General features: G+C 39.3%; 1 protein-coding gene across 2 annotated transcripts in view; it reads left to right on the top strand.

The window, feature by feature from the left end:
* Positions 1-13315: 13315 nt before the first annotated feature.
* The window catches only part of LOC127440422 (single-stranded DNA-binding protein 3-like), a 126634-nt gene continuing 118972 nt past the window's right edge, over positions 13316-20977 (top strand). For both annotated transcript variants that reach the window (XM_051696972.1, XM_051696971.1), the window contains exon 1: positions 13316-13529. In XM_051696972.1, the coding sequence (XP_051552932.1) occupies positions 13474-13529 (56 nt within the window). In that variant the 5' untranslated portion in view covers positions 13316-13473. The remainder of the gene's footprint in view (positions 13530-20977) is intronic.

Genomic DNA, 20977 nt, shown 5'->3' with positions numbered 1-20977 from the left:
GTCCTCAGCTCTGATTGTGCATGCTCAACATGATATTATGTTTACCTCACCAGTAGAAGCTACTGGATGTGTAAGGGTCATAACCTCTCCCTGATCATTGCCATGGCTGCTTCTACACCCAGCCACCCCCTGCTCCTGCTGGTAATTAGATGCAGTGTTTTTGCTTGGATAGGGTGTCATTATTCTACTAGGTGCCAGGGACCACATTCAATTAAAATGAACTGGGAGATGGGGCTGATTGCAGTTTGTCTCCATGGTGCTGAGTTCAACCTAACACAAGTTTCAGACTGTAAGTGTACTGGTGGGGGTGTTGTGATGAATGCAGGGGGGCTGAATATCCGAAAGAAAAAGTGATAGACTCCTTGATGAACAGATGAGTCCTTTAAAATGAAAAAAATGAATATTGCTGATTCAGTGTAGAAATCGATTCCATCTAGTTGCGCATCCTCAGATGAACCAGTCATACAGTTTCTGCATTTGTTTACATGTAATCATGGCTGGATGAAATCTTTGATTACTGAGCTCTTTGTAAATTTCATCATCAGCAGAGCTTTTGAGCACTGTTTGAGCACAACGCACAGTTTGCGCATGCATGCGGCTGGAATTATTTGCACTAATTAGTGGGTCCATAAGGTGGCAACACTCACAGTTGAGGCGTTGCTGTCACAAAGAAGCGCTACAAGAAGATATTGGCTGCGTCTAAAAGTGCAGGCAGCTGACTTGCTGCCTCCCTGCCTAATCAGTTAATTACTTAACCAACAGTGTTTTTGAATGAATGGAACTCTTAAGGAAACTTTTCCCAGAACATTTTGATAAGCACATTATATTCATCTTACCTCTGTATACAACCTCTGAAGGCAGCATTTTCCAATTTTCAGATGCAGGCGTAATTCCCGCTAAACTACAGGAGAAGAAGCTAGAACAACAACAGTGGATGTGCATGTCAAGAGCGCGTCTGTGAGGAGATCAGGAGATACCTGCATTTGTAAAACTCAAATCTGAAGGAAAACAAAAATGTGTTTGTCTAAACTCCTGAAGAGAAATAGTCCAGTATTTCATAGCAGTTGTAGCGCACATGCGCTAACCGCCTGTATATGCGCGCACAGTCAAATTAAGTACACTTTCAGAGGTTGTGTGTTCAACTGTATGCATACGCCAAGTGTTCGCATCAAAACCGAAGTATACTTTGAGCTATTGGGTTAGGAATTTGAACAAATAACACTACAGCCCAAAGTATACTCCACAAACCTCTCCCTGATCTCTGACATGGCTGCTTCTACACCCAACCACCCCCTACCCCACTTGTCCCTGCTGGTAATTGGATGCAACGGTGTTTTCGCTTGGATAGGGTGTCATTATTCTACTAGGTGCCAGGGACCACATTCAATTAAAATGAACTGGGAGATGGAGGTGATTGCAGCTTGTCTCTGCTGTGCTGAGTTCAGCCTAAAAGTCAGCATAAAAGTAATCTATATGACTCCAGTGGTTAAGTCCATATCTTCTGAAGCGATATGATAGGTGTGGGTGAGAAACAGATCAATATGTATGTCCTTTTTCCCTATAAATGTCCACTTTCACTTCCAAATTCCTCTTCTTTTGTTTTTTTGGGCATTAACATTCTTTGTGCATATCGCCACCTACTATGAGCTATGTTGCCCATTACAGTTCGGTAAAGGCATCAGAACCACCATCTCCTTGCAGCATATCTTCGTCTGTGTGTGCAACAGAGGAATTCCTGGCGCTGTTTTGGCTCCTTTACACATTTTATTAGCTCTTCATTTGTTCACAGCTGGTAAAAATACCACCATACTGTATATACATAAAACCAATGAGCGCATTTAGCCCAGCAGCCAGTATTGTTTTGGATGTTCGGCAAGTTCCTTCACAAAATATACGTCATAAAATCTGTCCAGTCAGGTTGAGACCTTATTCTTATGCCTTTTATTTTGTATCTTTAGGTTCGGTGTTAAAAATGCCAGTGTGAACGCTAAGCGAACCAGGACTAAATGTATCCTTTTCTTTTTTGGTCCGGACCAAGAGAACCGAACTACAAGTGTGAACACACCCTAAGGGTGCTTTCACACTAGCACTTTTGGTGCGCACCCGGGGTCGAATGATGCCAAAGTTCAGTTCGTTTGGATAATGTGAACACTGTAAAAGTGGTCTGGGGTATGGTTCATGTGAACTCCATTACGGTTCGCTGCTGATATGAATGTAATCGTACCAAATCGCAGAAGTGAACCGCTTGTGATGACGTTAATTTGCGTCTTTGCAGGCTCCCGATCACAATTATCATGGTATAATGCATTTCTCATTCCTGCATGTTTCCAAATACACTGCCTTCAGAGAGCAGCTCACATTCTTCACATCTCTTCCAATGCATCCACAGGCTTGCAGCAGACAAACGCTAATATTCATCACATCATTGCACATTCAATGCATCCGTGAAAGACAAACACAAGTGTTGTTCTGTGCATGGCAAGTTTTCATGGTAAATCCAAAGAGACAAACTTTAATACTTCATTTAACACAGTGACGTCTTCTCGAGTTGTTACCTAGATTAAGTGGTAAACAGCTACCGCTTGTACTCATGTTGATGACATAATCAGTCTGCGGTTCGGACCCAAAAAAATATGATGTGAACAGAGACGAGGGGGGAGGAAACGAACTCGGGTTTGGTCCAAGCAATTGAATCAAGTGTGAAAGCACCCTAATATAAAAATAAATGTTATGTGATTATTTTTTAATATGTGTGTCTTCTTAACTGTTAAATGACCTATTGCCATAATAATGGATGTAACGGTCGCATCTCACGCACTTTACACTTTTCCGCACATCCGCATAGAAAGCACACCTGAAAGTAATTAAGCTTAATTAAAACACCAGCGTCTCAAACGCCGTTTGTTTATTTTATTTTAGTGTTTATTTTAACCAAACTACATAAGTACTCAGATGGTTTGCAATGACTGGTGGATAAATTTTCCTCTCCACTTCCTGTGAAGTGATATATCGATGTACACTCATTCCCTTTGCCGTAAGGAATGCCCTTCCAACTGAACATGTATGCTCCCTTCAGATTGGAATCTCCTTTAAGATGGCTGAATACCATGTAAAATCCACATCGGAGGACCCTAATGGTCGATTGGAATGCTCCTCAGGTCATACACATAGGGCATGGCATGAGTTTGAGTAAATGATAAGAGAAATGTAATTGTTGTGTGAACTATCCCTTTAACCCTCTGGGGTCTGAGGGTGTTTTGGGTTCTGGAGAAGTTTTGACACGCCTTGACATTTGTGCTTTTTTCAGTTGCTTAAAAACATATTAATATGCTAAAGTCTGATAACACTGTATTCAGCACAAACTGGGCTACAATAATATGTGAGCAACATGTATGTACATGTTTGTATTTTTGAGAAAATAACGTTTATGCGTGGTTTTTGAAAAAACACATTTTAAGTCACTGAAATAAGGCCATATAACACATACTAAACATTTGTTCACAAGACTTTTGAGAACTGGATCTTGTAGCCTAGAGTTTTTGCTACAGAAATAATGTGAAAACCATCCTGATCACTCATTAATACAAAACAATATAGTAATTTAACTTTTGTAAGACACTTTTAGTGTTAGAAAGGCCATATGCGAGGAGGCGTGGATGATCATGAATATTTATGTGATTCACACCTGAGGAGACAAAGACCCCTCCCCTGAGAGAGAATGAATGTGAGGAGACTTAATGATTGAATGTATTGTTTTTAGCTTATTCACAAAAAAAGTTAAAAGAAGTAATCTGACTATACATTTTCTTTACATAAAGACTTTACGTAAAAACTTTAGACATACACTACCGTTTAAAAGTTTTATATCGGTAAGATTTTTTAATGTTTTTAAAAGAAGTCTCTTCTGCTCACCAAGGCTGCATTTATTTGATCCAAAATACAGCAAAAACAGTGATATTGTAAAATATTTTTACAATTTAAAATAACTGTTTATTCCTGTGATCAAAGCTGAATTTTCAGCATCATTACTGCAGTCTTCAGTGTCACATGATCCTTCAGAAATCATTTTAATATGCTGATTTTCTAATATGGGCATATTTACAGCACATTTTACACATTTACACGCGAACAGATATTTGCAAGCATAAGCTTCATTGATGATAACGAGGCAGCATAAACACTATTTAAAATATAATCTAAACATTCATATAATTTTTATATCATATTACATATCATATTTATATCATACAGCATACAATTTAAATACCTGCTTTAGCCGAAACAACATTTAAATGTAACTAAAACTTGCCTATTAGGACATATTTCAAATTTCAATACTTTGAATACTGTCTGGCAAGTCTGGAAATAGTCCAACTAGTAAAATATGTACATGTTTATATAAAATAGAATGTCAACTAATGTAACTAAAGACTTACTCATCCGAAATTGTATCCTTGGCTGGATCAAGTCACTCTTCAAAATGCAAACGTTCATCGTCGGATTCCCACTCTTCTTCTGAGGAATATGTGAACTTTTCGTCACTATCCAGGACCATCTGTAGAGCTTCCTCACCTGTGAGGCGTGCCATCTTCCAAACATGCAGGAAAGTGAAAGATGAACTTGATGCTTTTTAAGGCACTGTTGGGGGCGTTTACCATTTGCACTGATCGCCTCAGCACATTAACGTATGAATAGCGCTCTCTGCGTGTGAGTGGGATCACATTAGCAATAATTAGCTGAGCCAGGAGAAACTCTACATTGCTTTGTTTCATACAGATTACATTGCAGGAGAATGTTTGTTTTAAATTTTTATTGTTTTATTTAAAAGTAGACATTTTAAGCTTTCTTTAGACATATGTTTCATGTTTGTCTGATAAGTATTCGCTGAGTTTCAGTTCATTTTTGTGACGTGTTTCAGAAAGATGCTCGTAGAGACAGAGATGGCTGACATTTTTATTGTTTATTGTTTACTGTTTTTTTCTTTATTTTAGAAAAGCACAAGGTTTTGTTGTTATTATGAGTGTACTCTAATGATGTCTTAACTTATCTGTATGCCCAAAAATGGCGGAGTATTTTAAGTTGTTTCCGCTGTTATGAGCAAAGATTCCAGCAGTCGACCCCTGAGGGTTAAGCCCAAAGTGTACTTTGGTCAGAAGTGAACACTAGGCGTCTGCGTATAGGACGTGTGATGCAAATTTCCCCATCAGCAGAGTGTTTGAGCACTGTTGGAGCACAACGCGCAGTTTGCAGATGCATGCGCTGAAATTATTTGCACTAATTAGTGGGTCCACAAGGTGGCAAGAAGAAGAAGAAGAAGATGTAATCAACCGCTAAACATCAGGAGAAGAAGCTGGAAACAACAATAGTGGATGTGCACATCAAGAGCACGTGTGTGAGGTCAGAAGATACTTGCATTTGTATAACTCAAGTCTGAAGGAATATAAAGAAATCTTTATAGGTCTAAACTCCTGAAGAGTTTAGACCTATAAATGAAGTATTTTGAAAAGTTGAGCATTCGATTGTAGGCAAACGCTAAGCATTCACGTCAAAACTGAAATATACTTTGGGCTTAAGTATTAAACTTTGGAACTTGTCCTGCTGTTTTTTCAAACAAAGGTTGAAAAACAGACAAAACATGAACATGAAACAGACAAACAAATCCCACAGACTTACACTGAAGGAGGATTCCTTGCCATACAGTATTTAGCAACCAGAATAAAGACTTGACAAAGACTTGACGGTGAGCAACACCATTACAATTGTGTTGCAATGTATTAAAAAAAAAAACTCACAGAACACCTAAGCAACAGCATAACACTGCCCTGGCAACCATCAATAACATCCTGGAGTTGTGCTAGTGAGTTTTACATGGGCAAATACACCTAACCTAGTTTATGAGTACACCAATTTTACACTTGAGTCTCGGAAATGAGATTGTCAGATGTCATCATACAATGTTAGTTTTAGTTGTAGATGTCATTACTAAATAATAGGTTAATGAAAATGTAAAAATACAAAAAGGTTTGTGTGATGGTTAGGGATAGGTTTGGGGGTAAAATATCATAATCTCAATATAAAAATAATAGAAGTCCATGGAAAGTCCCCACTATGATAGAAAAACAAACACGGCAGATGTGTGTGTGTCAGATGTGTTTGTGTTGAGCCAAAGTAGAGAAGAAAGCTGGAGTGAGATAAAGTGTTTGCGTCCTCCTTGAGCCAGCACAGCAGGTTATTTCTGCATGCATGGTGCATCCACTTATTCTGTGAAGAACATCTATCATTTTATCCAGTGATTAATGGCTGTCCTGAGCCTGGCTGCTACTAACGAAATTGCACTGAGAGGGAAATGGAGGAGAGAAATACCACCAGATGCAAAACACACACACACACACACACACACACACACACACACACACACACACACACACATACACATACACACAGTCACTCACTCCATTCTATTTGAGACCACATTTTGTTAACTTACTTTTTTCTAAATTTCAGGAACAGTAATAATTCATTTGAAGCATGAAATTCTGCATCATTTTAATCCATAAAGTTAAAAGTCCACATAATGAAAACCTGCTTGAACCAGACTAAGCTTGTGTTCTCTTCTGGTTTTAGACCAGAACAAGTGCCTAATACCCCTCTAAACACCAAACAGACAAACCTAACCAGGCTGAGACATCAGCTGAGACCAGCACACTTTTTTAAGACGGTTTTGTTTTTTCAGCAAGACTGCCACATACGACGTAGTTATTTCTTTACTTTTACAAAACAGAGAGATTTGTGTTGGGCTTCATTATATATCCATAGAGATCCTTAAAAATTGGTTTCTATCACCCAGAGATAGGTTCTCATGTTCTGTTACCTACTCATAGCACCATTAGTGAGAAAAACCATGTAAGCTGGCTACTACTATCGGCCCCTGAGAGCGTCACAAGAGGCCCACCCATCTCCAGTTTAATTAAATATTTTCCTCCTGAGTGGGTGAATTGATGCCGAGAGCATTATAAATCAAGAAAAGGGCATCTGTTGATAGGCAAATGAAAACAGAGTCGCTGAATAGGCAGCACGGGATGAGCACTGCAGATTAAAATAAACAAAGAGGGTGACGTAAATAGCTCTCCATCCTCGCCTGGTCTCGAGCCACTGTTGCTTATTTGTTGCACAAATATGTGAGTTATGTTAATGAGATACTGGAAGGAGGGGTGTTATGTAGGTCACGTTGCCCTGCTTTACCCCCCACCTTGCAACCCTGCTTGGGGTTGTTATGATCAGAGTTACCCTCAGCAGACATACAGGAATGATACATGTTAACACACTCGTTAGAATGCAGAAGTACACACACATGCAAATAAATTAATATTTGCATGCACACATTCACACACCCCACTGTTTGGCCAACATACTACCTCTGGCATCATCTATCACAGTTTTATAGTATACATATGTACACATACTAGTGCACAATATGTTAGCTTACTTGTATAACTCACTTTAACCCTATCCCTACACCCCCCCCCCCCACCACCTCTCTACACACATACGCACACACAAACATTCATCCCCCACCTCCTCCTCATACACCCACAACATGCACCCGAGAGCAAGAAGATTTCTCGCTGGCGCTAATTATGAGATTGTTTTCTTGAAGCCTACCCTTGCCAATCCAATTCAATATGGAAACCAGGAACACAAATACATTATATGCACTGTTGTGACAAGGATCTGGCTACTGTGCCCACACTGTGGATGTCAAAAACGAGGCGCATTTCATTTAAACATGCTACCATGTTCCAAAACACAGCTTAAGCTGGATTCTTTCTGCAGGGACTGTAGCTCTGTGGCACTATCAAACCTTTGCTCTGTTTGTCTGAGCATCCAACTAGCCCAGCACAGCAACACTGGCTCAACCAATGGCGTGCGTTTTGGGCAGAACTATTAAAAAAAACCTGTTTGACAGCAGTCATTATTTTAGCAATTTTGTTTGCTGATGCTATGGAGCAAACAGTACACACCTCACCTTTCTAATTCACATTTAATCATTATAATCCATTTTGAAGAGTTAGGATGAAATTTGTGCTGAAAATAAAAACAGTTTGGAAACTGCCGCATTTGCATGTGAGTTATCAGTTACGTTACAAATCATGGTGGATGACAGTTACTGAAATAATATTTACATAAGCCAATCTGAGCTCAACCGCATATTACTGCAGCTTTAGCATAACTCGTGAACGCTTGCAGGGTTCAGCGCCTGATTATATTGGTGAAGTATCTGGGCTTGCCCCCTTAACTTCAACATATCTCCACCAGGATCTTGTGGTGGGGATGTTTACAGGGGGAAGGGGGGAAATCATGTGCCTGTTTATTGACTGCAACAGTGCATTACACCAAACCCTTAACATGAACTGATGCATTCACAAGTTTTACTTTATCAGATGTAGGGACTGTATTCAAGCGACACATTTTAAATAAAAAAAATGTGTTAATTGTTTTTAAGGTTCGTCATTACATTTACACTCCCAGTCAACTTTTGACAGAATTTTTAACATTTAAAAAAAATGTTCAACTAAAGGCTTACGTTTAAATGCTTGAAATCTGGTTTGTAAATGAATATACAGTAGATTGCCTATGTGTAATGGTAGCCAGCTGGTACGTGCTGTGCAGTGTGTAAACCTCACTCCCCTGGCCTCAAGAGGGGCATTAGTGACAGATGTTAGAGGTTGTAGCTTATAGCTTCTTTGTTTGCACACCTGCCTCCCATGCCAGAGACTCTGGTTCAAATCCCACTCAGAGCGAGTCGGCAGGACCAATTAGAGTGGTGCCGTGACCCGGACGGGAGTGAGGTTTAGGGAGGTGAGTGTAACGTTAGTCAGCTGGTACGTGCTGTGATATATATATATATATATTCTTTTTTTCTTACCTTATTTTTGTCTTGTTTTCCAGTAAAAATATCTAAACATTCTTAAAACAAGATACATTTACTTGAGAAGCAAAATGACATAATATATTACAGTAAATCTTGTTTTTTAAAGAAATCTAACAACATTTATTAACTTTTATGCTTATAAGAAAAAACAGGCCAATGGGGTAAGAAAAAAAGCTTGATTCAAAGGGAAAAAAAGTTTAATTTTCTTACCCAATTGGCAAATAGTTTTTTCTTGTTTTAAGCATAAATCTCACCAAATGTTGTTAGATTTCTCTGAAGACAAGACTTAATATCTTATGCCAATATTGTTTCTTAAGTCATTTTTACTTGTTTTAAGGATGTTTAGATATTTGTACCTAAAAATGTGACAAAATATTATTTTTTTGCAGTGTGTGGACAGGTTGACTTTACAGAGATGAAGTCTGCAGTGTTTATAAAGTATTATAATACTATCGCCTATAAGCAGAGATTGTTCAAACAGACCAGACAAGCACATACAGGGAATACCATTGCAAGCAGAGAGTGGAAGTTTTGTGCATTCAAAAACCCTATGGCATACTGAAGTGTTCATCCCTTTTTTTTTAATAGCCAATAGCCTTTAGTTTGCATTACAGCCATGAATCATGATTTGCTACTTGTGGTTGCATGTGATATTAGGGGTAGGGACATTCTCATTCTAAAGAGCATTTGTTTGGGCAAAATATGCATTGATGTGAAAGAAGAAGACTTTACATTTTACATTTGTATGTCTGCTTAAATTTTCTTTTTTTTTTTTTTTTTTTTTTGCCAACTTGTAGTTGTAACTAAATTTTTGGATTTCATAGGATTTTTAGGAGAAAGCTTATCTGTTAAATCTTTTTCTTACTTTCTTTTTCTGCTTTTTTAAACTTTAATTCCCAGTTGCTTGTCCATGGTCTAAAATACTGAAATAGTGAGCTTTTGAGGTTTGGTGCATTTTCATACAATGATGCCATTCACCACACTTGTTCACAGTGCAGCATTTTACCAGAGACACTTCTTCATGATCTGCCATTTTCCCCTTGACAACTCATCAGTAAAGTCACTTTCTCAGTGGTTGCGACAAAAATGCAATTACAGATTGCCAAATAACTGGGTGTGCCTGTTTATACTGTTTACATTAGTTTGCATGACTAGAAATGGGGCTCAAATTTTTATGACATTTCAGGCAGCATACCAACCACATAAATATACTTATTTGAATTTAAAGACCATTTTCTTATATAAAATATTTAAGAATAGATAAAGAGAATGGTTTGTGCATAATTTTCAAATGTTGAATATGGTGTGTTTTGGGTGCTGTTAGTGGCAGTGATTATTGTGGCTGTACTGCAGAGGTAGAGAAAGGTATTTGCTATTCTCAGAGTGTCTCGCCAATTCGCTCTCTCCATCTCCCTCACCCTCTCCCTCCATCTCTCTCTATATATCTCTACCTCACTTTCTATCTCTTCTTCCCTCGTTCTCGTTGTCTTTCTTTCTCTGTCTTTCCCCCTCCATCTCTCTCATTTGCCCTCTTCCTCTCTTCACTCTCTCTCTCATTGGGAGACGCCTGTGGAATATAATCATCAACATGAATTTTTTTCCGTTCTGTGGAAGAGTCAAACCCTAACAAACATGTAGTCAGCTGTGCTGTGGCTCTGGCCTTCCCACAGTAAAATAACAGCATGAAAACATCACCTCAGCTTCGGCATCCCACTCATTCACTGTTCCTTCTGAGTCTTAAAGCGACACTGAAAAGGCAGTCACAACCAGCTTCTCCGTCTTCTAGGTGGGCACAGTCACTATGTAGCTCTCCTAAGTGGTTTTTAAGTCTCCGAAAAAAGATTCTTTACTTAGTCCAGTTTATTGTCTTTTCAGCCATCTACATACAGTGGAATGACATTTTACCAGATCTGTAGTGTGACTTACAGACAGAACAGTAAAGACCCGTTAACAATTCAAACATACCAATAAAGCAAAGTGACACATTTTTATCCGGTAGATGTGGAGGTTATCCAACAGGTCATCTTTTCTGACTTAAATCCAATGGTATTCTCTAGAAGATATTGCTACAGCTTTTGCCTTAAACATGATTTAGCCATGCAGGGCCGTCCCAAGCAAATGCAGAGCCCATGGCGAGATCGAATGCAAGGCCCCTTGCCGCCCGGCCCTGCAGCCATGCCTTATGAACCAGAGGTGGAATATTTCAGGGAAACACCACCGTTTAATGGTGATGGTGTGGTTAGCTGACCTATACAGGCCTGACTTTACTGGAGTCCTTGATAATCTAGTATACATATGGTATCCTAACTATGCATAAATTATTAAGAATATGAGGAATCCATTTCACAACAGAAGTCAATATACTGTATAATATACTTCAGATATAACTCTGCTACTGGTTTGCCACTAACTGGCCATGAGAATAATTGTTTGGTCTAAAATGATGAGAAATGTATCTGCCACAAGATAGATTAGAAAAACAATAACTGATGAAAACTCTTTTCATTTATTTTATAAAATAAGTACATGAAGAAGACATTAAGGAAGCAATTAGTACATGAAAAATTAGAAGAGTACACTTAAATAATCCATCCATCCATTTGAATGAGTGGGGAAGTGAATGGGGCCAGCCAGTCCATAAACATTAAACTACATGCTGTTTCAAAGTATAGCCACAAGATGTAAACAAAATATGTGTTAACATAATTTTAGTGTGATAGAATCTTTTTTCTGCATGCTTTGTATAAAATCACTTAAAGAGTTTACGTCATTGTGTCAACATGGCAACAAAGTTGAATAGCCTATAACTTTACACAGATATGATTAGGGTTTTTGTCATACTAAAATCATGTTAAGACATATAATCTTGTAGCTATACTGATAATGTGAATTTTAGTGTTTATGGACCGGCCCCATTCACTTCTGTTGTTAGTGCCTTACTGTGACCTTGATTTGATTTATTTTTTTAATGAAAAAAAAAAAAATATTTTTGTGGTAATCAACATTATGCCACAAGTGCTGTCAAATGAGCCTGACTTTCTTTTAAAGGTTCTAGCTCTCAAGATTAGAATGATAAAAATAACATGGATAAAAAAGTTTCATGAATTAAAGTTATTTAGGATACTATTGTGTTGTGTTAATCTGATGTTTATTGTAAATTGGTATATGTCTCATCACTGTCACGACTGCTATGTTGATCGGAACTGCACCCAAGAATTTCACACACCATTGCACTTGTGTATATGGCTGTGTGACAATAAAAGTGATTTGATTTGATTTGATTTGATCAGGGCCGTAGCAAGGTAATCTGGGCCCCCTGGCTGTATATTGCTCTGGGGCCCTTTCCTATTAAAAAATACAGTTTCAAATTTTTTGTGGGGCCCCCTGTACCTTTGGGCCCCTAGAATCGTTACCACCTTTCACCCCACTAGCTACGGCCCTGGATACTCTGTAATTTAGCATAATATTAACTACATAAATCTGTAAGTAATCGCTTGACTACACCATTTACACAATCCAGTAAGTAATCGCTTGACTACACCATTTACACAATCCAGGTTACTTCCTGAAAGTTTAAGAGTCATTATGAATTGGCCTGGGTAGCTCAGTGGTAAAGACGCTGGCTATCACCCCTGGAGTTCACTAGTTTGAATCCCAGGGTGTGCTGAGTGACTCCAGCCAAGTCTCCTAAGCAACCAAATTGGCCCGGTTGCTAGGGAGGGTAGAATCACATGGGGTAACCTCCTCGTGGTCGCTATAATGTGGTTCGTTCTCGGTGGGGCGCGTGGTGAGATGAGTGTGGTTGCCGTGGTGGATGGCCTGAAGCCTCCACACACGCTATGTCTCCATGGCAACACGCTCAACAAGCCATGTGATAAGATGCACGGGTTGACGGTCTCAGACGCAGAGGCAACTGGGATTTGTCCATTGGGAATTGGGCATTCCAAATTGGGAGAAAAAAAAAAAAAAGAGTCATTATGAATTGTATTACTCAGAAGAAACTAAAATAAAAATGATTATAAAGTTTTCTCTTCCAAATTTTACAAATAAAGATCCTGAAATAGCGAACCATTGTCACACGTGAATATTCTCTTTGAGTCTTTGACCATAACTTGACGCTGAATTCTGATGGCCAGTTCTTGTGTCAGACAAATGTATTGCTATTTAACAATATCTCTACGCATATTACATATACATTTTTCCACAAACTTGAAAACACAAGTCTTGAATCAGATGAACAGCAAACATGCGCATTCCCCTTTAAGAAACCCCCCCTTTTCTCCATAGCAGGGGGAGGGCGATCAAAATCCCGGAACAGCTATTAAAAAAAAAAAAAAAAAAAAAAAAAAAAAAAAAAAACCCACCAGTAGACTGTTTCAAGTTCCCCCATTAGAAATGTTGCCTGATTTGTGGCCAGTGTTGGAGATGTAAGAAACGGGAGGAAAACACAGTAAGCGGGTAGCTATGGAGATAGAACGTTTCGCTGGCCGTTTCCTTTGACAGGTGTTGAGTTGCTTCAAAGTCTTCAAACAGAGTCCACCATGTACGCCAAAGGGAAAGGAGCTGTTGTCCCATCTGATAGCCAAGCCAGAGAGAAGTAAGTGAAATTGTGCATTGTCACAAAACCTGCACGTTCCTGATGTATGCGGTGCATTGCACGCGATGTCTTTACAAAGTTGTTTTATTTGCAAATTCGGTGCAGTAAGTTTGATTACCATTGTGCTTTGCGTTTTACTGCGTTGTTTCTTGTTATGTAGTTGTATGCATGCTCCTTTATGCTTGTTCTCCAAAGAATTCTTCATTGAAAGTAGTTAACTCTGTCATGCATTCAGGTAGTAGATGTTATATAAAGCGTCACACTCTTTGCAGATGGTGTGACTTGTGTTTCTTGCTGCATAGTTGTATGCATGCTCCTTTATGCCTACCGTTACACTTGTTCTCCAAAGATTTCTTCATTTAAAATAGTTTACGTTGCCATGCATTCAGGTAGCCTTAGATGTTACGTGAAGTGTTACACACTATGGGGATGGCGTGACTTTTGTTATGTGTTAAGGAGATGAGGAGAGTTTGTGAAGAGCCAGGATCAATGCACGCATATGCACGGAACTGATTTTGGGCTGAGAAACATGCTCCATCACAGCGGCAACTTTTGCCTTGCGATGTGAAAACTCATCACATTGGGTTCTTGTGCATGAGCTGGTTCCTCAGACATACAGAAGTCCCTAGACAAATGAGGATCTCGCCTTTGATGCATATAAACATGTTAAAATGTACAATTGCAGCTATAGAAACTATAGTCTAATGATCTGATATGATTATGAGAAGGATGAGTGTAAAAGCAGAATATAAGTTGTTCATCACTTTCATTCTTTGATTTGAGTCACACTGCATGTTGTTATGAATTCAGAATGTCTTAAACTAAACCTGAATCTACCCCTTATATTAGTGACTTTTTATATTAGCAAAGGGAAAGCTTTTGATTATAATTATTGTTATGTTGTTCTATGTGGCTCAACCTTGTGGCAGTGATCAAACTTAGGCTGGTTTGTAAAGTTGTCTGAAACTTCATGATAACGTCTTATAATTCAGTGATGGCTGGTGTTAGTGTCCTCATCACTGACAATCTAAGAGGCCAGTGTCGTTACACTCAGTATAAGGTTTGGCTAAAAGAGCTTGTGAATGTTGTCTCATAGACTGCAACTGTAATTAATGGGATAGTTCACCCATCATGAAAATGCTCTCATCATTCACTCACCCTCATGCCATACCAGGCGTGTATGACTTTCTTTCTTCTGCTAAACACAAACACATTTTTTTAAAAGAATATTCAGCTCTGTATGTCCATTTTAATGCAAGTGAAAGGTGGCCAGAACTTTGAAGCATAAATATAAACAATAAATGCAGCATAAAAGTAATCCATACGACTCCTGTGGTTAAATCCACGTCATCAGAAGCGATATGATAGGTGTTGGTGAGAAACAGATATTTATGTCATTTTTTTACTATAAATCTCCACCTTTGACCAGCCCCGACCAGTAGGTGGTGATATGCACGAAGAATGCGAGTCACCTAAAACAAAAGAAAAATGTAAAAGTCGAGATTTATAGAAAAAGGACTTAATATTGATCTGTTTCTCACCCACACCTATCATATATCTTATGAAGACATGGATTAAACCACTGAAGTCACATGGATTACTTTAATGATGGCTTAAGTTCCAAGCTACTTTTTGGAGCTTCAAAGTTCTGGCCACCTTTTACTTGCATTGAGTGGACCTACAGAGCTGAGATATTCTTCTAAAAATCTGTGTTTGTGTTCTGCAGAGTAAGGAATGAAATACCAGGGCTCCAGACTGCGACTGAAATGGTCGCAAATGCAACCAAAAATAATTGATTGCGACAATAATTTAAACTCTAGTCGCCACTGGCATCAGTCTGGTTGTGTGCATTCATATGCGATTTCGTCAGATATCATCTTGTGATTTATTGAATACATCTATAGAGCACCAGTGTGACTCGCGCCGCTTTTCACCCGTTCTGTTGTGCAAGCTCGCTGCACTGCACGCAACAACAAACCCAATGCAAGAGAGTCGTGACCAAATGGCTCTTTAAAACTGGATCTTTTTCATGAATCACCTGAAAAGAAGTGAGGGTTTGAACTCAGGAACTCAGGTTAGCAGTTTGAATCAGATTCACTTTCTCAGCGAATCAGCCGTCAGTGAGCTCACAACTGGGAGTGCAGACATTCCAAAATAAGAGTCCCATGTGTATTTAGGTCTTCTTGATAATTAAAAGTAAAACAATTTATATCTATCTATCTATCTATCTATCCTAAAACTTAAAACATAGCATTCTGAGATGATATTCCTCTCATCACAATTGTACAGAGCAGTCATCGGAGTTACTGTAGACTTTGTCAGTTCGAACCAGTCTGGCCATTCTCTGTTGACCTCTCTCATCAACAAATCATTTCTGTCCACAGAACTGACCCTCACTGGATGTTTTTTGAACCATTCGGAGTAAATTCTAGAGACTATTGTGCGTGAAAATCCCAGGAGATCAGCAGTTACAGAAATACTCAAACCAGCCCGTCTGGCACCAACAATCATCCATTTGATTATCTAATCAGCCAATTGTGTGGCAGCAGTGCATAAAATCACGCAGATACGGGTCAGGAGCTTCAGTTAATGTTCACACCAACCATCAGAATGGGGAATAAATGTGATCTCAGTGATTTGGACAGTGGCATGATTGTTGGTGCCAGACGGGCTAGTTTGAGTATTTCTGTAACTGCTGATCTGGGATTTTCAAGCACAACAGTCTCTAGAGTTTATTTTATTTATGGTCTACTGTAACTCAGATAACCGCTCTGTACAATTGTAGTGAGAAGAATATCATCTCAGAATGCTATTCTGAGAGGCGGGTTGGCGCTGTTTTGGCGGCACGAAGGGGACCTACACAATATTAGGCAGGTGGTTTTAATGTTGTGACTGATCTGTGTATATATAAAATCAAGCTTTTGACACTTAGGACGATTGAGGGACTTGCACACAACTATTACACAAGGTGCAAACATTCATTGATGCTCAAGAAGACAGCACACTACTATATGCATACTATACTTTATGTAAATAGCTGTAATGTATATTCGGAAGAGCAGTACTAAATAAAAAATATTTTATCTCTTATATTTGTATAAATTATGAAAGGGGTGTGAACATTTATGAGACAAAAGGGAATGCAAACTTATCTTCTCAACTATATATACTGTTTATTAAACCTTCGATAAATGGGTTATCAGCTGTCTTCCTTTTCTTTTGCTGTCTATCTTGTTTCTGAACAGCAATCTAAATCGAGCAATTCTGTGATTTGGAAACTAAAAACAGCCATTTGGCTCCTTAATGTTTCAGTTTAGGAGTCAACAACTCAGTATAAGAGACAACTGACCATATAAATTGCTTTGTTGAAGATGCGTTGAAAACTCATTAGTGTGTACAGTTTGACATGGTTAAATTACATAAAATGTCTTGGATGTTCTGGGCCTCTTGAATGTCCATGAAGTAGCTCTGTTAAATTGAATGAATGAACACAATTTGTACTCTCAGTAGTGGAGAGGTTCAGGGCTCGGTACAAGCTAGAGGTTGACCAATAGTGGATTTTGCCTATACTGATAACTGTGGTGGTGGGAAAGGCAGATAACGGATTAATTGGCCAATAGTTTTTGTAAAATCAATTTTTAGAATTTTTCCTTACTATGACTGGCACAGACAAAGAGTCTTAAATTAATAAAATCTCAGATGTTTATTGTTCAACCAAAATCCCAAAAATAATCCAGATTTTTTTTTTTTTTGAAAAAAGATTTGGTGTATAACGTGGGACTTTTAAGTATAAACGAGCCCGAAATACACCCAGGACTCTTATTTTCAAATGAAGAAATTAGAAATTATTGGCACAGATTTTTGCAGATAACGATAGTTCCAAAAAGCAACTATCGGCACGATTAATCGTAAAACCGTATATCGATCTACTATAAAATCCAGTTTATGAAAAATGTATCCATTAGAGGGGCATCTTCTCTGGCCAAATGCACAGATGGATCCTCAATTAGACATTCTGGTTTCATGAGAAGACTTTTCAGGAACTTGTTGTTTTCACCCATCTCCCTTGTCTCGTACCTTTGCGCTGGGTGAATATTTGATAAGAGGCTTGAAAACGTGATTTCCTAATGATGCCTTTGTAAGATAGAGATGTGTAATTCATTCATGTTTAAAGATGGTTTTATCAGAGAGCCTCGGGCGAGATGTCAGGTGTGCTCAACGCATACATTTGGGAGATTTCTTTGATGTGAGGATTCAGTGTGGGCTCTGTTGTGATGAGAGCGGAACGTGGGGACCCATTTATCTCTAACGATACATTAGAGATTTTTCTTTTTGAGCTGTCAAAAAGTGTCATCTGATTTGTCCTCACCTTGGTTCATTTCTAATGAAAAATGTCACCAACCCCAAAAGCCCTTGTGATATTCGCAGAGTGAACCCTCTTAATGGCTGTATTTCCTTCTTTGAGAGCAAGAGGAAAAAAGAGGCTATGAAAATAGTATTTTGCACCTGGCATTATATTGTAGGCCAAGCAATCTGACCTGTGTTTAATGTTCCCAGCATGCTTCAGACTACCCACTGTGCTATAGGGAGTCTTGCTGAGGCTATTTTGCCGTAAGACCTTATGTTACTGCTGTACCTTAACATCAGCTCTTTTTTTTTTAAGTCAGTTACCTCAAAACAAACCCACCTGGTCGTGCAACATTAGATCAGTGTCTCAGTTGTGATACAGTAATATTGCAATTCTCTGCTTAATGTGTTGTGATTCAAAACTGGCATATATTGCGATCTTTTAGTCACTTGTTTCTCATTAATCTTCAATGAATGTTTTTTGCTTTGCGCAACAAGTCCTGAAGTTCCGACTTAGTGGTGTAGAGTTTAGGAAAAAAAATGACGTGAGGGAAAGACAGTTTGCTTTCAACGTATTTATCATTATACCAGTAGTTCTGTGTCAACTACAGACATTTTTTACAAGTTAAAGAATTTATGTACTTTGTAGCGTGGAGGAGGGCGGGGCCGGGCGGAATGACGGACGAGCGAGGGATAAAGGCGACCGAAGATGGCAGCGAGAGAGAGAGAATTATGGGCAGCTGCCCTGTATGTGTTTGTGTGTCTTTTTATTTAATTAAATAATATTTACATTGTCAAGCCGGTTCTCGCCTCCTCCTTTCCCTTGTACCCCCTTTACATTGGTGCCGAAAACCCGGGAGGGAGGAAGGATGCCCGTCGTAGAGTCCTCAACACTGCCGTCCACCCAGGGGAGCGCCGCTGCCATCCGCCGGGGTACGGAGTAGCCCGACCGCCTGGAGCGATGGAGTCACTGCCAGGGGCGGAGGAGTGTCCCCACGTGCCGCCAGAAAAGCGGAGGGGCGTTCTGTCCGCTGGGGGTTGGAGGTTTGACTCCGGTCCGCCCAGGGAGGAGCGGCTGTCGTCCGCCTGAGAGGGTGGAGGAGTGATTGGGGACCACGCGACGGCACATCAGAGAACCGGTGAGTGAGCTTTTTCTCTCTCGCGCGCGCACTGTCGCTCCGTGTTGGCCTTTCCCTCGCCTTTTTTTTTGTTTGTTTTTGTTTTGTTTTCCCCTCCTGTCTCCTCCCAGTTCGAGGAAGGCGGGGATGACCTGCTGGCAGGCGGGGCGTAAGGCACACCCCCCACCCCGGAGAGGAGGGGGGGGAATGTACGTCATGCCGGGGGCTCCCCGGCCTGAGGCAACGCAGGGAGGAGTGGAGCGTGGAGGAGGGCGGGGCCGGGTGAAATGACGGACGCCCGGACCCCAATCAGCCTGAAGAGGCGAGCGAGGAATAAAGGCGACCGAAGAATTATGGGCAGCTGCCCTGTATGTGTTTGTGTGTCTTTTTATTTAATTAAATATTATTTACATTGTTAAGCCAGTTCTCACCTCCTCCTTTCCCTTGTACCCTATTTACATACTTATATTGTAAGCTTGGTAGAATATGAATAATGAGTATGTTTACATGCACACAATATGCTGATAACTACCAAAAATCAGCATATTCAAAAATTTACACAATACAAGAAAACCGCATTTAAAAGAGATTTAAATCATTTAGTTAATTTCTGCTTTTGACGTCAAAATGTAAACATTCATGTGCAAAACTCTTGCCATTAAGAACGCCAGAAAAGGTTTTCAGCGTGAAATTGACGCCGATCAGATAAAGGAAAACTTTACACGTTGTCAGCTTATTAAGTATAATCGGTGAAAGATTGTGCATGCAAACGCGCTCAATGTTTATTAAACTAATGGCGCAGTACGTTTAGTCTTCTCTCACACTTGATCTGGGTGGTAGTACTTTTTTTTTGTTTTTTTTTTTTTATATTACATGAGGGTGAAAAATTGAACTGAAGAAATTTTTGATTGAACTAACTCTTTGATTAAAAAAAAAATAAATAAAAAGATTTGCTAAAAATATTTATTATTGCTGTTAATACAGTATTGTGTAGTGAATTATTTACAGTACTGTTCTGCACCCCTGACAGTGCTCGAGTAAGGTGTACTGAACGCCTCAGATTGGTACGGCTTTTTCCCAAAGGAACACTGTAGATCTGTAAAGAAAGAGGGGGGAAGGGGCTGAGAGACTTGTCAGTTGTCCCCCTGGGCATTTCCTCCAGCAGACCTTTTTTGGCTGCGTTTTAAGATGGCAAGCCGCAGGCTCCTGAGGCCCCAGTCAGCTACTACGTCTAAACCCCCCATCTCCATTATATGCCTCTTTATATGTCCTTTGCTACCCTGGAGAGAGTGCACCATTTAGATTTGCTGATCGGGTTTGCATAAATTAACACCTGCTCTCAGTTATTTGAATATAAAGGGAAAAAAAGGAGTAAGTAATGTATTTGAATAGTGTTTTTTAAATATAAGCATTAATAGAATGTTTTCTTTTTTAGTGGTGCTTTCTAAGGCAAGCATCACTATTACTATTGCTCGTACTTTAAGAAAGGGCTCTTTCAAAAGCATTTAACTCAAGCCCTGCACTGTTTGTGCTACGGACATGATTGATTCCTTAACTTGTGCTGCTTGTTGTGGAGAAATGTGCTATTACTTTTCTAAATCATTGGACTTCAGATTTTTGCCTGGCATACGATGAAACAGGCACAAAAAAAAAAGAAAAGAAAAACTCACCTAGCATTGCCCTAGCGACCACCCAGAACACTTAAGCAATCGCATAGCAACCACTGGCAATCACCACAACACCCTAGCATTGTGGTGGCGAGTTATGCATGTGCATGCACGACTCACATTTTCTTCAGGAAAAGTACAAATCTAATTTGTCTTGTTTTATAAAGGATTTTCTTGATTTTGATTTTGTTTTCACAGTTTTGTTTGGAAAAATATTTTTAAAAATATAATAAAAATATATTTGATTTATATTTACATACTTCTATATCATGGTTTTGTCATTATTTGGAATGAAGTCATAGTTAACACATTTGCA

Source organism: Myxocyprinus asiaticus, chromosome 5, assembly GCF_019703515.2.
Source record: "Myxocyprinus asiaticus isolate MX2 ecotype Aquarium Trade chromosome 5, UBuf_Myxa_2, whole genome shotgun sequence".
Taxonomy (NCBI): Eukaryota; Metazoa; Chordata; class Actinopteri; order Cypriniformes; family Catostomidae; genus Myxocyprinus; species Myxocyprinus asiaticus.
Note: the sequence above shows the minus strand (reverse complement) of the source record. Positions and strands in the feature narration are given on the sequence as shown.